Source organism: Elgaria multicarinata, chromosome 1 (genome assembly GCF_023053635.1).
Source record: "Elgaria multicarinata webbii isolate HBS135686 ecotype San Diego chromosome 1, rElgMul1.1.pri, whole genome shotgun sequence".
NCBI lineage: Eukaryota > Metazoa > Chordata > Lepidosauria > Squamata > Anguidae > Elgaria > Elgaria multicarinata.
In genome coordinates, this window is record NC_086171.1 from 132,101,869 (window position 1) to 132,119,695 (window position 17,827).

The 17,827-nt window shown below is 42.9% G+C and overlaps 1 protein-coding gene across 11 annotated transcripts in view; it reads right to left on the minus strand.

Moving 5' to 3' along the window:
* Positions 1–17,827, minus strand: part of ADGRL2 (adhesion G protein-coupled receptor L2) — a 231,313-nt gene that overhangs the window by 38,553 nt on the left and 174,933 nt on the right. For 8 of the 11 annotated variants that reach the window (XM_063137019.1, XM_063136942.1, XM_063136949.1 and 5 more), the window contains exons 6-9: positions 8,085–8,381; positions 7,415–7,518; positions 3,370–3,555; positions 2,648–2,686 (exon numbers count right to left, since the gene is read on the minus strand). In XM_063137019.1, coding sequence (XP_062993089.1) covers positions 2,648–2,686; positions 3,370–3,555; positions 7,415–7,518; positions 8,085–8,381 — 626 coding nt within the window. The remainder of the gene's footprint in view (positions 1–2,647; positions 2,687–3,369; positions 3,556–7,414; positions 7,519–8,084; positions 8,382–17,827) is intronic. The other 3 variants (XM_063136965.1, XM_063136981.1, XM_063137012.1) reach the window with 1 other exon arrangement.

Below are 17,827 nucleotides of genomic sequence, written 5' to 3' on the forward strand. Positions count from 1 at the left end.
AAAGAAGCTGTCTACATGTATACTGAGCTCATGCATATCCTGGCTTATTATGCCAGGATTTGATCGTCCAAACACAGCCATTATATTCACCCTGCAAAAGAATCCAATCAATCAGTAGCCATGCACTGAATAAGCTACGCTATGTTTACTCTGTCCCATTTACCTAGTTATGTGTCATTAAACACACATATAATGTGGATGATCAATTTCAAAAGCAATGGAAATGAAAAAAATAAAAATAAAAACTGGTGCATCCAGAACATGGTGCTCTGTGCCTGAATGGATAAGAAAAGTTAGTTGGGGCTATTGTCAGAAGCAAAATTAATTAGCCTAATCCATCTTAGTATCCTCGTTCTGTCTGTATTGTGAGCCTCCACAACGGCAGGTGGAAGATACTTTGGAGTGGCATGAAAGGATTTTCTTCCCCTTTTCTCTAATGGGAAACAGAAGAGTCAAACTGCTCACACTGATACTGCTTCAGCCATTAAATAGAGTGGAACAGAAATTGGTCTGCAGAGGCCATATTCATTAGTCACCAAGAAATACGGATCGGAGCCTCTGATCTGAGTTACAAATGAATCCTCTGTCGTGAAGTGAAGAGTTGCTATATTTGCATAGCATCAGCCAGCTTTTCATTTGTAATTTTAAGAGGTTTTATTAGTCTTACCCAAACTGAGAAGCTCTACTAAAAATCATCCCAGTCAGAAATTAGGCTTTGCTGCCTTTTGTGTTGCATGTCTATGTACGTTGTATCAATTATATACATCCATTGGACTGATTCCCTCCTTATATTTTTAATGTTGTCCGAGTTGCTGCTTTTTCCAGTGGCTTGAAAATGGCCGGCACTATAACAACTCTTTTTCTGGCCAAAGACTGTGGGGGGAGGGGGAGGGGGAAATGGAACAACTTCTCCTTGCGTGATCCAGCCAAACTATTGTTTTTTTATTTCAATGGAGAAAATTTAAGTATGTGCTTAATTTCCTCGTGAAATCAATGCGAGCCGATGCCTTACTTTGGGTGGATCATGGCAAACATATTCTCAGCAGCACATACTTTATTACATTTTACACAATGGCATTTATCTTTAAAGGTGAACTGCAAATACAAATGCAAAAATCCAACATACTCCAGCACTCTTTGCCTAGCTTCCCATTAACCAGGTTAGAAGAGAACAATTATCACAGTGTTATTTAAGATGTGACTTTACCCACTTCTCTCTTGTTCAACCTTGCCAAAAGTACACTGAGTGTAACACAGAGGAGAGAATGTCATTTGGGGCCAGGGCAGATGTAACATTCCCAATGACTATGCAATCAAGCGCTGGTTGTAGAATTTTGCATGCCCTCTACCCATTCCATCCCTTTTGCAGGATGAGTTCCACTACTGGATCTAATGATAATTAACCATTATGTGTGCAGGAATAAGCTTGGATAGAACTAACTGGGATTCCAGTTAACCCCGAATTTGAAACCATAGTTTAATCCTGCTTAGGGTCCTGGTTAGCTCTAACTACAGTTAGCATTGCTGCAGATCTAATAGTAAATCATGATTAGTGTCTTTTGCAAGTGTGCTCCAAAGAAAGTGGGTATGGAAAGGGAGTAAACGGTACTAAGGCTCTTGTGAATCACATAATTGTCATTAAGGAATTGGGAATGCTATATCTGTAATAGCTTATGAAATTTTTAATTATTTCCTTTATTCTGTTGTGTGCTGTTTCCATTTCCTGTATTATTATTCTTGCCTTTAGTACCATTTGCAATATTACCAAAGAAATACTATGGAAACATGTGTAATACATTTGTTTAAAGCAAACAACATTAGGCTGCTTTTCCACCTGACAGGCCTCCCCACCACCAATCCGAGTCACAGGGTAGTTACTGGCATTAACTAGAACGTAGACCGCAAGACCTACAAGATGTTCCAAGTTCCTCGGCATTTTAATTCCCCTCTGTCTAGAAAACAGGAAAACGTTCCAGTAGCATATTAGGAAATTCCTAGAAAGCTTGCATTTTATCCGCAGTTCAAGTTGGCCGTCAGACTGATCAATTTTTCAACTTGTACAAATATATGTACGTATCTATTTCTTGCTGAATTTAAGAGTACACCAAAAAGAAAATAAAGCAGGGTGGTTTAATGTGTGTATGTGTTTGTGGGTTATTGTCATGCACAAACATGGGATGTAATCCATCAGGCACTCTTGCTACACAAGCTCCATTGAAGCAATGGGAGGTTGCGAAGCAACAGTGATTAGAGGATTCCGCTTGCTATGGCTACACAGTCTTTGATATATAGAACTACAAATATGAAAACATTTGAATTTATGGCCAGCTTTGCTTTACTTCCACAAGCATACTACTATGAGGAAATAAAGCTATTGCTATCTCCAATTCAGTTAATAATGCCCATTACGGTTACTGTATTTTTTTTTAATTTTGAGAAAAGGCGGGGGGGGGAAGGATTATTGGCACATTCTGTTATTGGCTTATTATGGGAGCATTATACCTGTGCAAAGCCAACATGGTGGTGGAGGGGCACAATACACATTTATCAAAGACTGAAATACATAGGATCATGCAGCAAGAGGATAAAGCGTAGCAGCAGGTTACTGAAGCAGGGAGAAAGCAAGGTGACAGCACAGGAGAGATACCTTAAGGTAAGCCCTGCATGTCTTCTCTCGCTTTTGGAGCTTGTCAGTAAGAGAGGAAAAAACATCAGAGGTTAGACACAAAAAAGTGTAATAGTAATACTACTATTTGATTATTGTTCAAACGCTTATGTGTTAACCGGAGAAATAAATTCTGATTAAAAATAATTTTACGTGTGTTTAATTATCACTTCTGGATGAATCTTCTGTTTTATTTATGGAGGCTAATGAAGGGCAAGGTTAATTCACTACTTGGTGGGTCAAATCATAGTAGCAAGAGATCAAGTCCAAGATGATAAAAGCAAAACAGGTATTTCTTCTTCCCTGCCTCCTCCCACCCCAATACTTTAAAGTTACATCGGGCCAAACATCATAACAGGGCTGATTCTTATTGATGCCTGAAAGATTGTTTTGCTTTGTTTTGAAATTGCTGCGAAGGTAAAATTAATATCATCTGCTCTATTCTTACTGCCTACATGGGCATCGTCATGTTCATGCTGATTTCTTGAGTAACCAGCCTTGTGGCACTGTGATATAGCCTCAAAATCCACATGTCTTTATGAATTTGTTACTTTGCCCTGAAATCCTTAAGTGTGCCCTACTTCAGGGACTGGTGGAAAACAAGCAGGCATTTCCCATGAATGTTGCTGGGAGAAAACAAACAAAACCATGAGAGAAAGGTGTTTTAAAGCACATCAGGTAAGGTTGTTCAGGCCTGTGGCTACCTTGTTATAACTCCGTCCAGCAGAGTCCTTCTCATTAGGCTTCAGATCTTGCAGCTGAGCGTCAAGAATGTCCACCAACTGTTCCATCAGTCTAACTGATGAACTCACATCACCAGCAAAGATGGGTCCTTTGGTGTGTTTAGCCAGTTCATTGGCAAGGCTAGCAGCATTTTCTCCACTTCTGATCTGAAATGGCAATTGAAATTATCTTAATAAAATGTCCCCAAGCTTCTAGGTCCTTGAACATTTTAGTTGTAAATGAGTAGCAGATTTTTCTGCCTTAAAACAGTAAATTGTCAGATATTTTTAGAATTCCCCCCATCACCACCAAAAGAAAAAACAAACACCCTAGCTTGAAGCACCCATTAAGAATCAGAATTTAAGATACTTGGGGCCAGGACTTGGCTTTTTAGCTTACGGAACTTACATCTATCCACCCATCCATTTATCTAGTTATCATCTATTCATTAAAGTCAGTTCCCAAAATTCAATTTCATTCTCCCAATATTCCATCAGTGTGACCAAGGGCGTTCCTAGACGAGGCCTTAGCGCGCCTTGAGACCCGGTTTCCCTGCTGTGCGTCCAGATGACGCACAGGGGAATCCGGCGCCAGGCCGCAGTGAGGCCTCCTCTAACGCGCCATGAGTGAAGTCGCTTATGGCGCGCCTTTTTCGCAGCCCCGACCTCACGCCGGAGCTGCGAAACGTCTAGGAAGGTCCGTGGCTTTTTGCGAGTAGCCGCGAAAAGCCACGGACCTGGCACAGCGCTCGTACGAGCACTGTGCCCATCGGGCCAGGGGGGGGAAAGAGAGAGGCAGGGGGAAGGATGGCAAGGGGGGAGGGCGGGTGAGAGAGAGAGCGCCGGGCGCCGCCGCCTAAGCAAGCAGGCGAGCGGCGCTGCCAGGGCAAGGCCTGGCATGGGGGGGGGGGGGGGCGGCATCGCCCAGGCAAGCAGGCGAGCGGCACTGCCAGGGCAAGGCCGGGGACAGGGAGGGGGGGGCTTCATTTCTTTTAAAAAAACGGACTTACCTGGTCTGGAGTCTTCGGGCCGCACGTGGCCCCTTTAAACTAAAACTAAAATAAAATGGCGGACGCTGCAGGGATCCCGAAGTCCCTGCGCGTCCCGCGTCTGGAAGCCGAGGCGGTGCGCGCTAACGTCAGCGCGCCATCGCCCTGCCTCCCTGCCGGCTTATCCCGGCAGGTCTAGCAAAGCCCCAAGAAACTGAACACAGATAGCAACAGTCTTGAGTTACAAAGGCTAAGAAATAGGTCTCTTCCACCCCTTATTGGGGTAGTTCACATAACATGGCCAGTTCACCGTGGGTTACTAACCCACAATGAAAAGCAATGCATGCCAGGTGACATTTTGAATATGAGACCTTGAGCCGGGGTTGCCATGTTGTGTGATCCTAGCCACCGAGAGTTATTTGAGGGTTAATCAACCCTTGCATAAGCCTACATGGAATCCTTGGTGACCAGGATTGCACAACACAACAGCCAATGAGCACAGGTTGCATATTCAAAATGCTGACCACACATATCTGGCATGTGTCACAACTTATCAGGGGTTAAACAACCTCTGATGAACTTGCCATGTTGTGCAAACCAGGTCATTCTGCTCCTGAGTGTCTTGGCTTTCTTCCCTGGAAGTAAATGTCTGCCACTCATTTTAGGATGAAAAGAAAAGCTCAACATTGAGAAGAATGCACTGCTGATGGCAAAAGCAACCAGAAGCTTCCAGCAGGCATTTAAAGGATTGCCCTTTATCTCACTCCTGGGGAAGTTATGTCAAAGGAGGTGATGGCTGGATTCAGACAACATGATAACCCACACTCAACAGTTGAGTATGGGTTGTCATTGAAACGTGGTTGCAGAAACATGGGTTACTGCATTGTCCGGACCCAGCTGTGATAACAAACCATGAGCTACCCATGTTCACCATGAACTACCCACAGTTCATAACCCAACAACAAACCTTGGGTTTTCTTCATAGATTGTGATTAACAAACCATGATTTGTTAGTATGGCCGGGGTCAGATAACACAATGACCACAGAAACCCATGGTTCAATGACAACCCATGCTCAATCAATACTCAATCCTTGAGTGTGGGTTCATTATGTTGTGTGAACCCAGTCAATATGTTTTGTGAAGCTTCCTCCCACCTTCAACTCCAGGAACTGAGTTCAACATGGGGTAAACAGGGATGGGGAATCTGCGGTCTGCAGACTGAACATAGCTCACTGGAAATCCCCATCTGGCCGGTCAGCTTACTCTGCTGTACCTCCATCACTGATCCGAGAGAAGCCACTTTCCCTGTTCCTGCCCATGCTGCGTTAAGTTTTTCAAAAAGCATCTGTTGGTTCCAATGACTGCAGACGGGGGCAATGTGTGTGTGTTTGTGTGTGTATGCCACCACTCATATTGTGGGGCCACACGTCAGCAGTAGGGTGGCTCCACCCACTCTGGGATGTAGCCACGCTTACTGCAGGCATGTGGCCTCCAACATGCTTGTACAGAACCAATTTGGACCTCGGGCCCAAAAACGTACCCCACTTCTGGGGCTGTCAATCCCAAGAGTCTTGGGGTGGGAGGAAGCATTCCTGACCTCCCTCTGATGTCATCTCCACTTTCTCCTCATGCAACTGAGGCTGTTGTCAGTGTGGCAGGCAGAGCAAGGAGTGAGGGGGGAATGTGCGAATTTCTGTTTGGGAGGTGGAAATTTGTAATTAATAAACTAAAACTGACAATTTTGTGTACATTTTCAGCTATTATGAGATACAGAAAAAGACGTTTCAGACTTGCATATTGTAGTGTGGATGGCAAATGTTCCTATTTTCAAAAACCTACTCATGAAAAAAAATGAACCATTAGTTCACAACAGCCATGGTGTGAAATTCCTGTGTTTGTGTACTTCCAAGGTCTAAGCAGCTGGCTCTGGGATTTAGATAGCTGGTGATCACAGAACGGAAACTGATACACACAGTATTTTCAAGGACTTTTCTCCCAGGTTCCAGATGCCCAGTGGTCAAAAGAACATATGAAATGGGCTCATACAGAGTCTGAGGGCGTTCCTAGACGAGGCCTTAGCGCGCCTTGAGAGCCGGTTTCCCTGCTGTGCGTCCACATGACGCACAGGGGAATCCGGGCCCAGGCCGCACTGAGGTCTCCTCTAACGCGCCATAAGCGAAGTCGCTTATGGCGTGCCTTTTCGCAGCCCCGGCCTCAGGCCAGACCTGCGAAACATCTAGGAAGGTCCGTGGCTTTTTGTGGCTACTCGCTTACTCGCGAGTAGCCGTGAAAAGCCACGGACCTGGCACAGCGCTCATACGAGCGCTGTGCCCATCGGGCCGGGGGGGGGGAAGAGAGGGGCAGGGGGAAGGATGGCAAGGGGGGATGGCAAGGGGGAGGGCAGGTGAGAGAGAGAGCGCCGGGCGCCGCCGCCCAACAAGCAGGCGAGCAGCGCTGCCAGGGCAAGGCCTGGCATGGGGGGGGCGGCATCGCCCGGGCAAGCACCGCCGCCCGAGCAAGCAGGCGAGCGGCGCTGCCAGGGCAAGGCCGGGGACAGGAAGGGGGGGGCTTCGTTTTTTTTAAAAAAACGGACTTCGGGCCGCACGTGGCCCCTTTAAACTAAAAAAAAATATGGCGGACGCTGCAGGGATCCCGAAGTCCCTGCGCGTCCCGCGTCTGGAAGCCGAGGCGGCGCGTGCTACCGTCAGCGCGCCGTCGCCCCGCCTCCCTGCCGGCTTATCCCGGCAGGTCTAGCAAAGCCCCCAGTTATTGCATTTATATCCCGCCTTTTTTCCTCCAAGGAACCCAAGGCAGCGTACATAATCCTGCTCCTCTCCACTTTATCCTCACAACAACAACAACCCTGTGAGGTGAGCTGGGCTGAGAGGCTGTGACTGGCCCAAAGTCACCCAGTGGGTTTCCATGGCCGAGTGGAGACTAGAGCCCGGATCTCCCGACTCCCAGTCCAACACTTTAGCCACTACACCGCACTGGTTCTCCTAGTAAGAAGTAAAATAAATAAATCTTCCAACCCACCTTCTGAGCCAGCTGATTTACCCAGTGTGAAGTACAGTTGCTGAGATCAGGGCCTTTGGGGTTCCATGTTCCAGTGGAAACCATGCAGAGGTATGAAGCTGTTCCTATAAAAGACAAGGAAAACAAAATTTAAGTAAACATGTTTTGGTTGTGTGTGTTGTGTGAATCTGTTTTGGTTTTTTTAAAAATCTTCCACGAGTATCTGGAAAATATTGGACTATGGCTTAAGTGGATTATATACATTAAACGTTGAATAACCAATAGAGACCGTTCACGAAGAGGTCCCAAAATGCAGAACAATGATTCTGAGTAACAACTAATAAAAGTCAGGGCAAAATATGACACTTTCTGGTGAATCAACAAATTCAAAAGGTGCTGGCTTTTTTGTTTTGTTTTAGGGAAACCATTCAAAGGGAATTCACAGTGAAAAAGACAGCAGAAAGCAAGCTTTACAATAGACAGGACTTGGGCTAAGTAGAGGACTGTGATCTGGAATCCTCTAACTTCGCACTTAGGCTCCAATGCCCTCTACAGCATAAAACCTGAAGGTGCCACTTCTTCCCAAGTAACCAAGTTCATATGAAAAGCAGCTTGAGACTAACCAAGAGTTCAAGACAGATGTTGAAATATTTATTTCGCCTGGCCTACAGTTTGGTTTTTAAGGACTTACCGCGAGTTCCCTTGGGGCAGGGACGTTCCACCACAATTCCTCTCTGCGTCTGAGGCCAATTAATCCCCCTGGCCACATCGGGTTCACAGAATCTCTCTGGCAAAGGGAAAAAGCTTGTAACAGGAGGAATTTTGGTGGTTGAAACTGCTGGCGGTGGTTTGGGGCCTTTGTTATCTTCTCCTGATCCCCCAGCCATCGTCGTGCTAATAGGAACTTTCTGTGGTGTGGTGCTTGTAGTTGATACCGTTGTTTTGTACAGCTCGGTGGAAGGAGTTATTGTCTCTGCTGTGGTAGGCACTGCAGAGAGAAAAGCGATGTTATAAGGAGAAGTACAAATGGGAAGATGATGGCTGTAAAAATACCTACATCTGCAAATAATTTCCCTATATACAGAATGTGGGAGTTCCTTTCCCTATCCAAGAGAATCTCCCAGAAGTTTTCCCCCCAAAGAAGAAATGATAATGTTAAAATGAAAGAACTGAACAGTAACAATGTAATGATGATGGTGAGGGTAATGATGATGATAATGAATGCACTGATATATAACTGCCAAAACCCTATTTGGAAGTTATATGACAGGTTGGGATAACAATTTTGGAACAATTTTAGAATAAGTATATCAAACCCAGTTTTTTGAATTAAAAACAGCACCCTTTCACACACATGTCCAATAAGGGATTTTTCCATCTCCTAAGCAAATATACTCAGAAATGACACCCGATATTTCAAGAGGTAAGTGTGCACAGGCCTGCAACATCAATAAGGACATTCTTTTATAAAAGCATCGACCTAAGCCAAATTGATAGCTTTACTCTAAAGCACCTTTCCAACACTGGCACCCTCCAGACATGTTGGATTTCAACTCCTATCATTCCCATCTGATGGCGACAAGGTTGGGGAAGGCTGCTCAAAAGGCTGGGAGGCATTAGTACTGAATTAACTGTGCATGGCAAGAATCCACTCATACTTCTAATAAAGAAAACTCGCCAGCGTCATAGTGATCGAAACAATAAAAAGCACAAGTTTTAGACATAAAAAGCAAAACAAATGAACAAAAAGAAAGAAAATCCAAACACAAAAAGCAGGTTGTAAATAAACAGGCTGTTAAAACAAAACAAAACCCTAACTTCATGTCACCCACTCTGCAAGTTGCAGGAAGATAATTACTGTAACATCTTCCCACCCGGCAGTCATTCTTGCTTGAGAGATTTCCAGCACGCCTGATTAGACCCAAACAGAGAAAAAAAAAGCCAAGCATGCATGTGTTGTTTCAGTGTTTCAACATCTCAGCCTTTAAACATCCCCTTTCCTCTATTCTGATAAATCAAAAACTAATTCAAGCCAATGGCAAGTACAGAGCTTAATCATCGAGACAACTGGTTCTGAACAAGTAACTCCTGGTTTGAGTTCTTGAACTGTTAATTCTACTAAGCTGACAACAGCGTCAACGCATTCACTGTTCCAAGGGCAGAAGTACTTCTCTTTAATAAGCACTTAGGCTATTTTTTAATCTATGTATGTTATATTTATACCTGGCAACTTCTGAACATTCACAACGAGGAGGTTTTAGGTTCTTCTGCCTGGCTAAGAGGCACTCCTACTTAACATCGTATGGGAAGTTTTGAATGTTTTGCTTCTGCTAAAAGTAAAGCATATGAATCTGGCTCAATACTTGCAAATCACATTCCTAAATGTATGGTAAATCAAATCAAAGGAGTTCATAGTGTTGTGCTTTATAGTTCAGTAGTAAATTAAAACTCTCTTCTGCACTTCCTGTAAGTAAATTCTAGCCTTAGTATAGCTGTGTTACTTTATAACTTATCTTCAGTTTTCAATTTGTCCCCCAAAGTGTGTGGGAGTGGGGGGTTACCCTTACAGTTACAAGGATAATGCATTTTGCCTTGCTCCAAACTTCCTGAAGACCCCATACATAGTGTAATATATCGTGCTGAAACTCATTGTGATTAATGGACAACAACAAAGACAAATCCCAAATATGTATTTATTAATTACATTTTTAAACCACACAATAACCAAAGATCTCCAGTTCTGGGTGGTCCTTGGATGAAACGAAGCCAGTCTAACTAGAATTTGTGATAATAACAGAAAAAATGCACTTGCGACCAAGATTCATTTGAATAAAGATAAACATGTATCCCGGAATATTTTCAACCTAACTCCCTCACTCCCACACATAATTTTGCATATGATTTCTATGAGTAAATAACTTTTTTTTAAAAAAAAAAAGAATACTAATTTCCATTACCTATATTATTTAGAAAGCTAATCTCTCATGACAAAGTTGCCATTAGAACTTAGACAAAAGCTATGGGATACTTTTACTGTATAGCTGATGAAGTGGCCGAGAACATTTAGTGGTCATTGTTGTTATTTTTCTTCTAGGATATACACAAGTTTATTCTATTTAATCAGGGGCATGTCTACACCAGCCATTTATCCCAGGATTGTCCCTGTGCATCCAAATGACACACAGGGTATTCCAGGAGCATGCAGGGATGATCCCTCCATTTTCCTGGGATAATCCTGAGGTGTAGAAAGGGCTCAGGACTATTTATCCTATTCTTCCTAGGAATTCTGCAAAATCATTCATGAGGCCTTGACTCACCACTAAGCTTTAAAACAAATGGATGGAAAAACCTGTACCACATGGATACTTTAAAAGTCTAATGAATTTACCTGTGATCAGTGTTTCTGTGTATGTGGCCTGTGATTCTTACCACCTCCCTATCACTTTGGAGGCTCTTCAGTATTAATAAATATCTAATTATAACCAAGGTCTGTTCAGATAGTATCACTGCCACCACTTGCTGTTTGTCACATCCCTCTTCCTGGGCTCAGAGCACCCTGGATCTTTCTAAATCCAAACACAAGTAGACAGGTTAAGGATAAAACATCTAGGGACAGGTCTGCAATGCAGGAATCTCCAAAATCACACCACAGGACTCATTAAATACTCAAACTGAGGACTTTGTTCATAGTCGAAAAGGCAGGGTTTACTCAAGAACATATTATTGGGGAACTTTCTCTCTGTGAAAGAGGCATTGTTGGTTTTGCCTCTTTCGCAGGGAGGGGAAAAAATCTGAGAATTTTCTCCTTTGGGAGGGGGACAGGATTTCCACACACACCCTTCTTCCAGCATTTGGATGAGCCCAGCAGTTCTTAGTTAATGTCTATTGGAGACCATGTGACCTCACTGTCTCCAATAAGCATCCAGTAAGCACTCCTGGGCTCCTGAAAATGCTGGGGGTGTTTTAAAAATAAAAATAAAGAAGATCCCTCAACAACCGACTAAATTTTAAAAAGTTTGTGGGAAACCTGTTCCACTCCCCAAGGAGAACATTCTCCAAAATTCTCACCTCTCCCAGCCTCTTTTGCCTGAGTTTTTGTCGTCCCCACCCCCCGAAATGCTGAAAATGGAATGGTTGAAATTTTCGACACAGCATTAGAAAATACAGTCAAAAGGAAAAGGAACAGACTTGTTATAATCCCTAGCTACACTAACTCTAACCATGGGATCATTTAAAGGGTAATGCAAATAGATATGTGGGATGAGCACAGGCTTAAATCGAATCCACCACCTTTTATCTCGCAGGCTAACTGCCTACTGCCAACTGACAAGTCCCAAACATCAGTGAAGCTGTATCCTTTCCCCTCTGCTTCCTGATTCTAGGTACCACCTCTTGACAGACAGTTCCTTAGGGTTGCTGCCAAACCTGTCATATCACTTCGTTATATGTCCCAATTAAATACAGTCCTGAAATCCTTGTGCCAGGAGTGACCCTGCTTTGCTGTGCCATATTCCCAAAGAGTTGCTGTGTTAACCCGTTTCACCGTATTTATTTACATATTCATTTAGTTTAACATTTACTATACCGACTTTCAATATATAATTTAAAGGGTGGTTTACAAATTAAAAACAGCAAAATAATTTTTACAAATCAACAAACAAACAAAACACCAGTGATCAACCAATCGGAATAAACGCCACCCTAAAAGAATCAGTCATTTTAACACCTCCCTCCAGTGTTAAAATGCCAAAAAGATACCAGACTGAGATCCAGGTTGGAACATAGGGAAGTGCCTTATGCTGAGTCCGACCACTGGTCCATCTAGCTCAGTACTGTCTACACTAACTGGCAGCAGCTTTTCAAGGTTTCAGCAAGGAATTTTTCCCAGCCAAACCTGGAATTGCTGGGGATTGAACCTGAAAACATTTGCATTCAAAGCATGTACAATGCCTATCACTGCGCTATGGCTCCATAAAAAGTCCCACCCCAGAAAATGTTCCTTCCCCAGTCATTACCCACTTTACTTCAGAAGGGTTTTGAAATATCATCTTACTTCTAAAGATGATCTTACTGGAAAGGCAGACACTTGTTCAGTTACCTAAGCCCAAAGCTGTGTAGAGGTCATAAGCACTTGAACTTTCAGTCGAGCTTGGAAACAGGCCGAGAGCAATGAAATTTTCTAAGTACTGGTGAGATATGTTTCTGATGACTGGTTACAGTGAGTATCTTAGCAGCTGTATTTTGTACTAACTGATTTTTTTTCAAAGGCAGTCTCACATACAAGCACAGCAAATAGTTGAACGTGGTTCTTAACAGAGCAGTTAGGCTAACACTGCAGTTAGGCTACCTCTGTCCAGGACAGGGGTCACATTTGGTGTACCAGCTTCAGCTGATGCCACTTGGGCATCAAGCAATAAGGTTGGATATGCAAACATCCCCTCTAATTGCAAGCCTGATCATTTAGGGGGAATGTAATCCCATCTGTTACTGGTTGAACACCACCATCCTAACTAGAACATCTTGACACGATTGAGTCCTCATCCACTCTATTTTTGATCCCAAGCACCAATTTAGCACTGTCATTATCTCATCTAAATCTAGATGTAAAATTGAGATAGAGGTAGATGTCATTAGCATACTCCATAGTCAAAAAGCCTGTGGGCTTAAGACCAGAGTTTAGGCTATCTCATAGAAAGCTGCCTTACCCTGAGTCAGACCACCTAGCCCAGTATTACACGAACTGACTGTTAGCGGCTCTCCAGGGTGTCAGGCAGGATTCTTTCCTTGCCCTACCTGGATATGCCAGGGATTAAACCTGGGACCTTCTGCATGCAAAACATGTGCTCTGCCACTGAGCTTTGGACCCTCCCTATCTCAAATTGGCTCAAGCTCCACAAAGCATGAAAATTGAAAGCTAAGGCTGATGCCCTGATGAGCAAAAATGTTGTGCAATTTCATAAACTGTGCTTGCTTCCAACTTACCCTCCACACACTCATGCCTCTCCTTGGTCTTTTAGGTCCAAATCCAGTTTGGGAGGATGGAATGCCTGGGACAAACAAAGATGACCCACTGATCCTGTATTTCTTCATGAAGCAAGTGAGACTCACTATGTTGCAGTCCAACACATCAGGAGTGCACCAGATTGGAGAAGGATGGTTAAACCCATCTATCGAGCTACTGGCATGGGTAGCTTGTGCGGGGTCAACTCAAACAGGTGTGAGTCAATTCAAACAGGTGTGTGTCAACTCACAGGAGGATTCCTCTAGCAAAACAGATGCTTCATAAAGCAAGACGGAACCACAACAATGTCAGTCACCTTTGCTGGTCCCAGGCACTCCATCTTCCCTTGGAAAACACTGACATACAGGCAGCATTTTAGCTTTAGAATGAAACTGAGAAAGCAGATGGGGGCAAGAAACCAAAAAATAACCTTAGAATTTCTGCTAAGAACTTCACTAAACGTCAAAAGCGTGCCACCTCGCAAGCCTGAATAGAGTACGTATGTACTTTTCACCAAAATTTCAAAGAAAATATATAATATGCAGAATCATAGATACAAGCAAAAAAGCAACTTTTAACTTACTATACATGTGACATGTTTTATCAGATTGTTTTGAAATTTTGGGCAACAATAGACTTCAGGAGGTAGATCCTGGATACTAAGGTTTAACTTGTTAGCTCAACGGGCATCATTTTTATAAGCTATAAAGCCATAAGGCTTAATAATGGCAGAACTTCTATTTGGGAGGAGGCGACTTGTCTTAACTTGATAACACCCAGCACCAAACCCCCAAATGACTTAACTCAGTAGTTTTTAGTAGACTGTAGAAAGCACAGGGGACAACATGAAACCTTGCAGGATCTTGTAGTATAAATGCCAAGGAGGAAGTGCTGTTGCACCATGTCCTGCCTTGTTGGTCCCTGGCCGATGGCTAGTTGGCTACTGTGTGAACAGTGTGCTGGACTACATGGATCCTTGGTCTCATCCAGCATGCCACTTCTTATATTCTTAAGTAGTGGTTTCCCAGAATCACTTTTTTGGAATTGACCCTCCAGGTAGGAAAGGAGTAACCAAAACTCTGCAACCCAAATTTCATAGTTCATTGATCAGGGTGCCAAATACCAGATAGAAATGGATCCAGATAATCATTTTCAGCTTGGAGTAGTATGACATTCATCCATTTAAACACCTTGCCAAAGAAGACTGACTGATAGTTGTTAAAATCCTCAGTTCCAGGAAGTCTCAGAACTGCCTCTTTAAAGGCAGCTTGGACTGCAGCTCCTTCTCATAACTAAGCATTTATTAGCTGGTCAACCCACTCCTGTTAGAGTATGGGCAAGAATTAATTAAACATGTGGTAGGCCACACTCCCCTAAACACACTGTCCACATTGGAGACCACAACAACTGAAATTCATCCCAAAGAAGATGACTAGATGGTGTTTTGAACATGTGCCTAGTCCAGCCTTTCTCAACCTGGTGCCCTCCAGATATGCTGGACTCCAACACCCATCAACCCCAGCCAGGATGGGCATTGGCTGTGCTGGTGAGGATTTATGAGAGTTGCACATCTGGTGGGCACCAAGTTGGGGCAAGCTGCCCAAGACTGAGGTCGAAAAGCCATAGAGTCCCATGCAATGCATATGAGCACCTTTAAGATGCCACAGTTATTTTGGCTTTTTACTGCTCCTGTCGGAAATGAACTGTAGATCAGAGGAAGAAACAGAGGCACTAAAAGCAAAAGAGGACTATGGCCATAGCTAGACCTAAGATTTATCCCTGGATCGTCCAAGGGTCAAACGTGTTCATCTAGGTGACACACAGGGGATCCAGTGCTCAGGCAGGGATGAACCCTGGATGATCCCAGGATAAACCTTAGGTCTAACTGTGGCCTATATCTGTATTATCTGTGGGAGGACTATATCTGCATTAAATTTCCTCCTAAAGTTGTGTTCACCTACCACATACACCCAGACCATGTAATGGGATCCTGTCAGATGCTTGACCCACTCTTTCTGTTTTTGAAGTTCTAGGCAGACATGGGACATTACTGAGTCCCTGGGGCACCATACATGGATGGTAGGCTGTGTTGCTTTATGCACATACAGAGTATAGGAAAACCTGAAACAGCAGCCAGGTAGGACTGGTGTTTCTGTTCCTTGAATTAAAAATAAATAAATCTCCAGCATTAGGGGGCTGAACCCTGGGTGTTCTAGATAGAATTAAGCCCTGGTTATCATAATTTGTAGGGAAGAATGTCTGATTTGATCCATCACAGCTCTTCAAGGCTTGTCATAATAGTAAATAAAGGTTTTCAGGAAAACTACAAAGAAGGAAATCAACAAAAGCTGACTATCAAAAGGTACATTCAAAATTCAAACATGTCAGAGTAATCTACCATCAAGAAAGGTAGAGTTGGCAAGCCTGCCTGCTCATCAGGGTATTAGCATGCCCCTGGCTACAGCAAAATTCAAAGAAATGTTGGCTAGTGGAACAATACAACTCATAACTTAGGCTTTGGTGTGTGTTTTTTCCATTCCACCAGCTCTACAGGTGTGCCTGCCACTTTTACAAACAAAGAAGAGACTGGTCCCTGCCTGGAGGAATTTACAAACTGTGACAAGCATTCACTCCTTTCTATGTCAGACCTTCTGGAAACAACTGGATCTGACACTTTTCAGGTTTAATTTTTTTTTTCTTTGACACTTGTTTCCTAAAGGCTTATGCTTTTTTAAAAAAAGGATTTAAACCTCTTCTGTCCTTAGGCTACAACTTATAAAAAAACATATATTCCTGAATGTAAATTGAATTTAACCACAAATGCAAACAAGGAGAAAGGCACCAGACTGTCTTTCAAAGGACATGAAAAGAATGTTTCTTTTAAAAAAAGAGATGGAGTTTCCAGTTCTTTAAGAGTGGGGACAGGAGTCTGACAAAATAAAGCCCAACATAAATCTTTTGGCACTACTGAAATGGTCAAAGCTCTAATCATACCATCATCTCTCCACATACTTTTTCAGGGAAACATATTTTACAGAGAACTGGAAAACAGATCTTTTTGGTATGTTTGTAAGGACCATGGATCAAAAACATCCATAAGGATTTATGACTGGATGTGCTGCATTTCAATCTCATTATAGCACCACAAATATATTTTATGTATATTCCAGATAATATGAAGCAAATATATAAAGCCACGTCCTTTTTAAAAATGATTATTGTTTATATGTTTTTCCTCTTTCTAGCTGTCAAAACCCTTTTTTTAAAAAATCGCCATTTTTAGATTCTTATTCTCCATCTCAAACCAGAAACTTAAGTGCTGTGCTTTATTTCTAGACTAATCGAGTGCCACCTGTACAATCCGGCTGAACTTCTTACTTAGCCTACCTGCTGCAAAAACCTATTCAAACCTGTCTATCTTCTCTGCAAGCACTTGCGTGACATCTTGTGAAACCTCTGTAATTTTCTTTTGATTACAATGCAGCCAGGCTTCCAGTGCTTTCTCAATTAACGTTTGTCAAAAGCATCACAAACGCTTGCAAAAGTGTCAAGAAGCCACTCCTGATTCAGCTCTGGGGGTGTTGTGGGAAGAATCTGGGGAAGCTTTACCTTATTACTCAGATTCTAGACACCATGTGCTTAATTAAGACATTCTTCATGGCAGAAATCTGTATCAACAATAGTGCAATTAATACTCTCGCAGATCCTCTTACTTTTGACAGAGTCTATCTCGTTTAAGCTACCCTTGTGCCCTACAGCTTAACTTCACTAAAAGGGATCACGAAGACTGCTTTCTGAAGTCCAGCTATGAGGTTAGAATCACAAGAGCATATAATTTCATCCAGTACTCTATCTGCAGCTGTTGCTTTGCCAAGACGGATTCCAGTGCCACCCATGTGGCTATTAAAATAAATTCTGAAACACAACTGCTTTGTCTGAAAAATGATCTGCACACTTCTAGTAATGGGCAGGGGTTTCCTTTTCATAAAATTATTTTCAATTTAAAACTGAGAGCTATGTATACTTGCTTACAATTGCTGATGGCATCAACTGAAAACTCAGATTCAGTACTATTTTTATGCACCATGCAAAACCTGAGCGGAGAGATCTGCATTTCCTTCCCTAAAGGTGGCACCACAAGCATCCAAACAGGCATGGAAGTGTAGAATTGGAGAAAGTCTTGAAGAAGAAAACCTCACTTGAAGAAGATGAGAATTGGGGACCTCTATATTTTAACATATCTGACAGTGCAATTGTGGCGTTCCTGCCTCTATCCTAGTGGGTATTCCCTTTCTCTAAGACCTTTATTATTCCAAGCAGGACACACAGGCTTTATGTATTAAGTTCATATTCTCTCTTTATTACCTCCCCCTTACATAGCCATGAGCAGGAGGCGTAGGATTTTATAAACAAAAGAAAACTTTATTAATTAC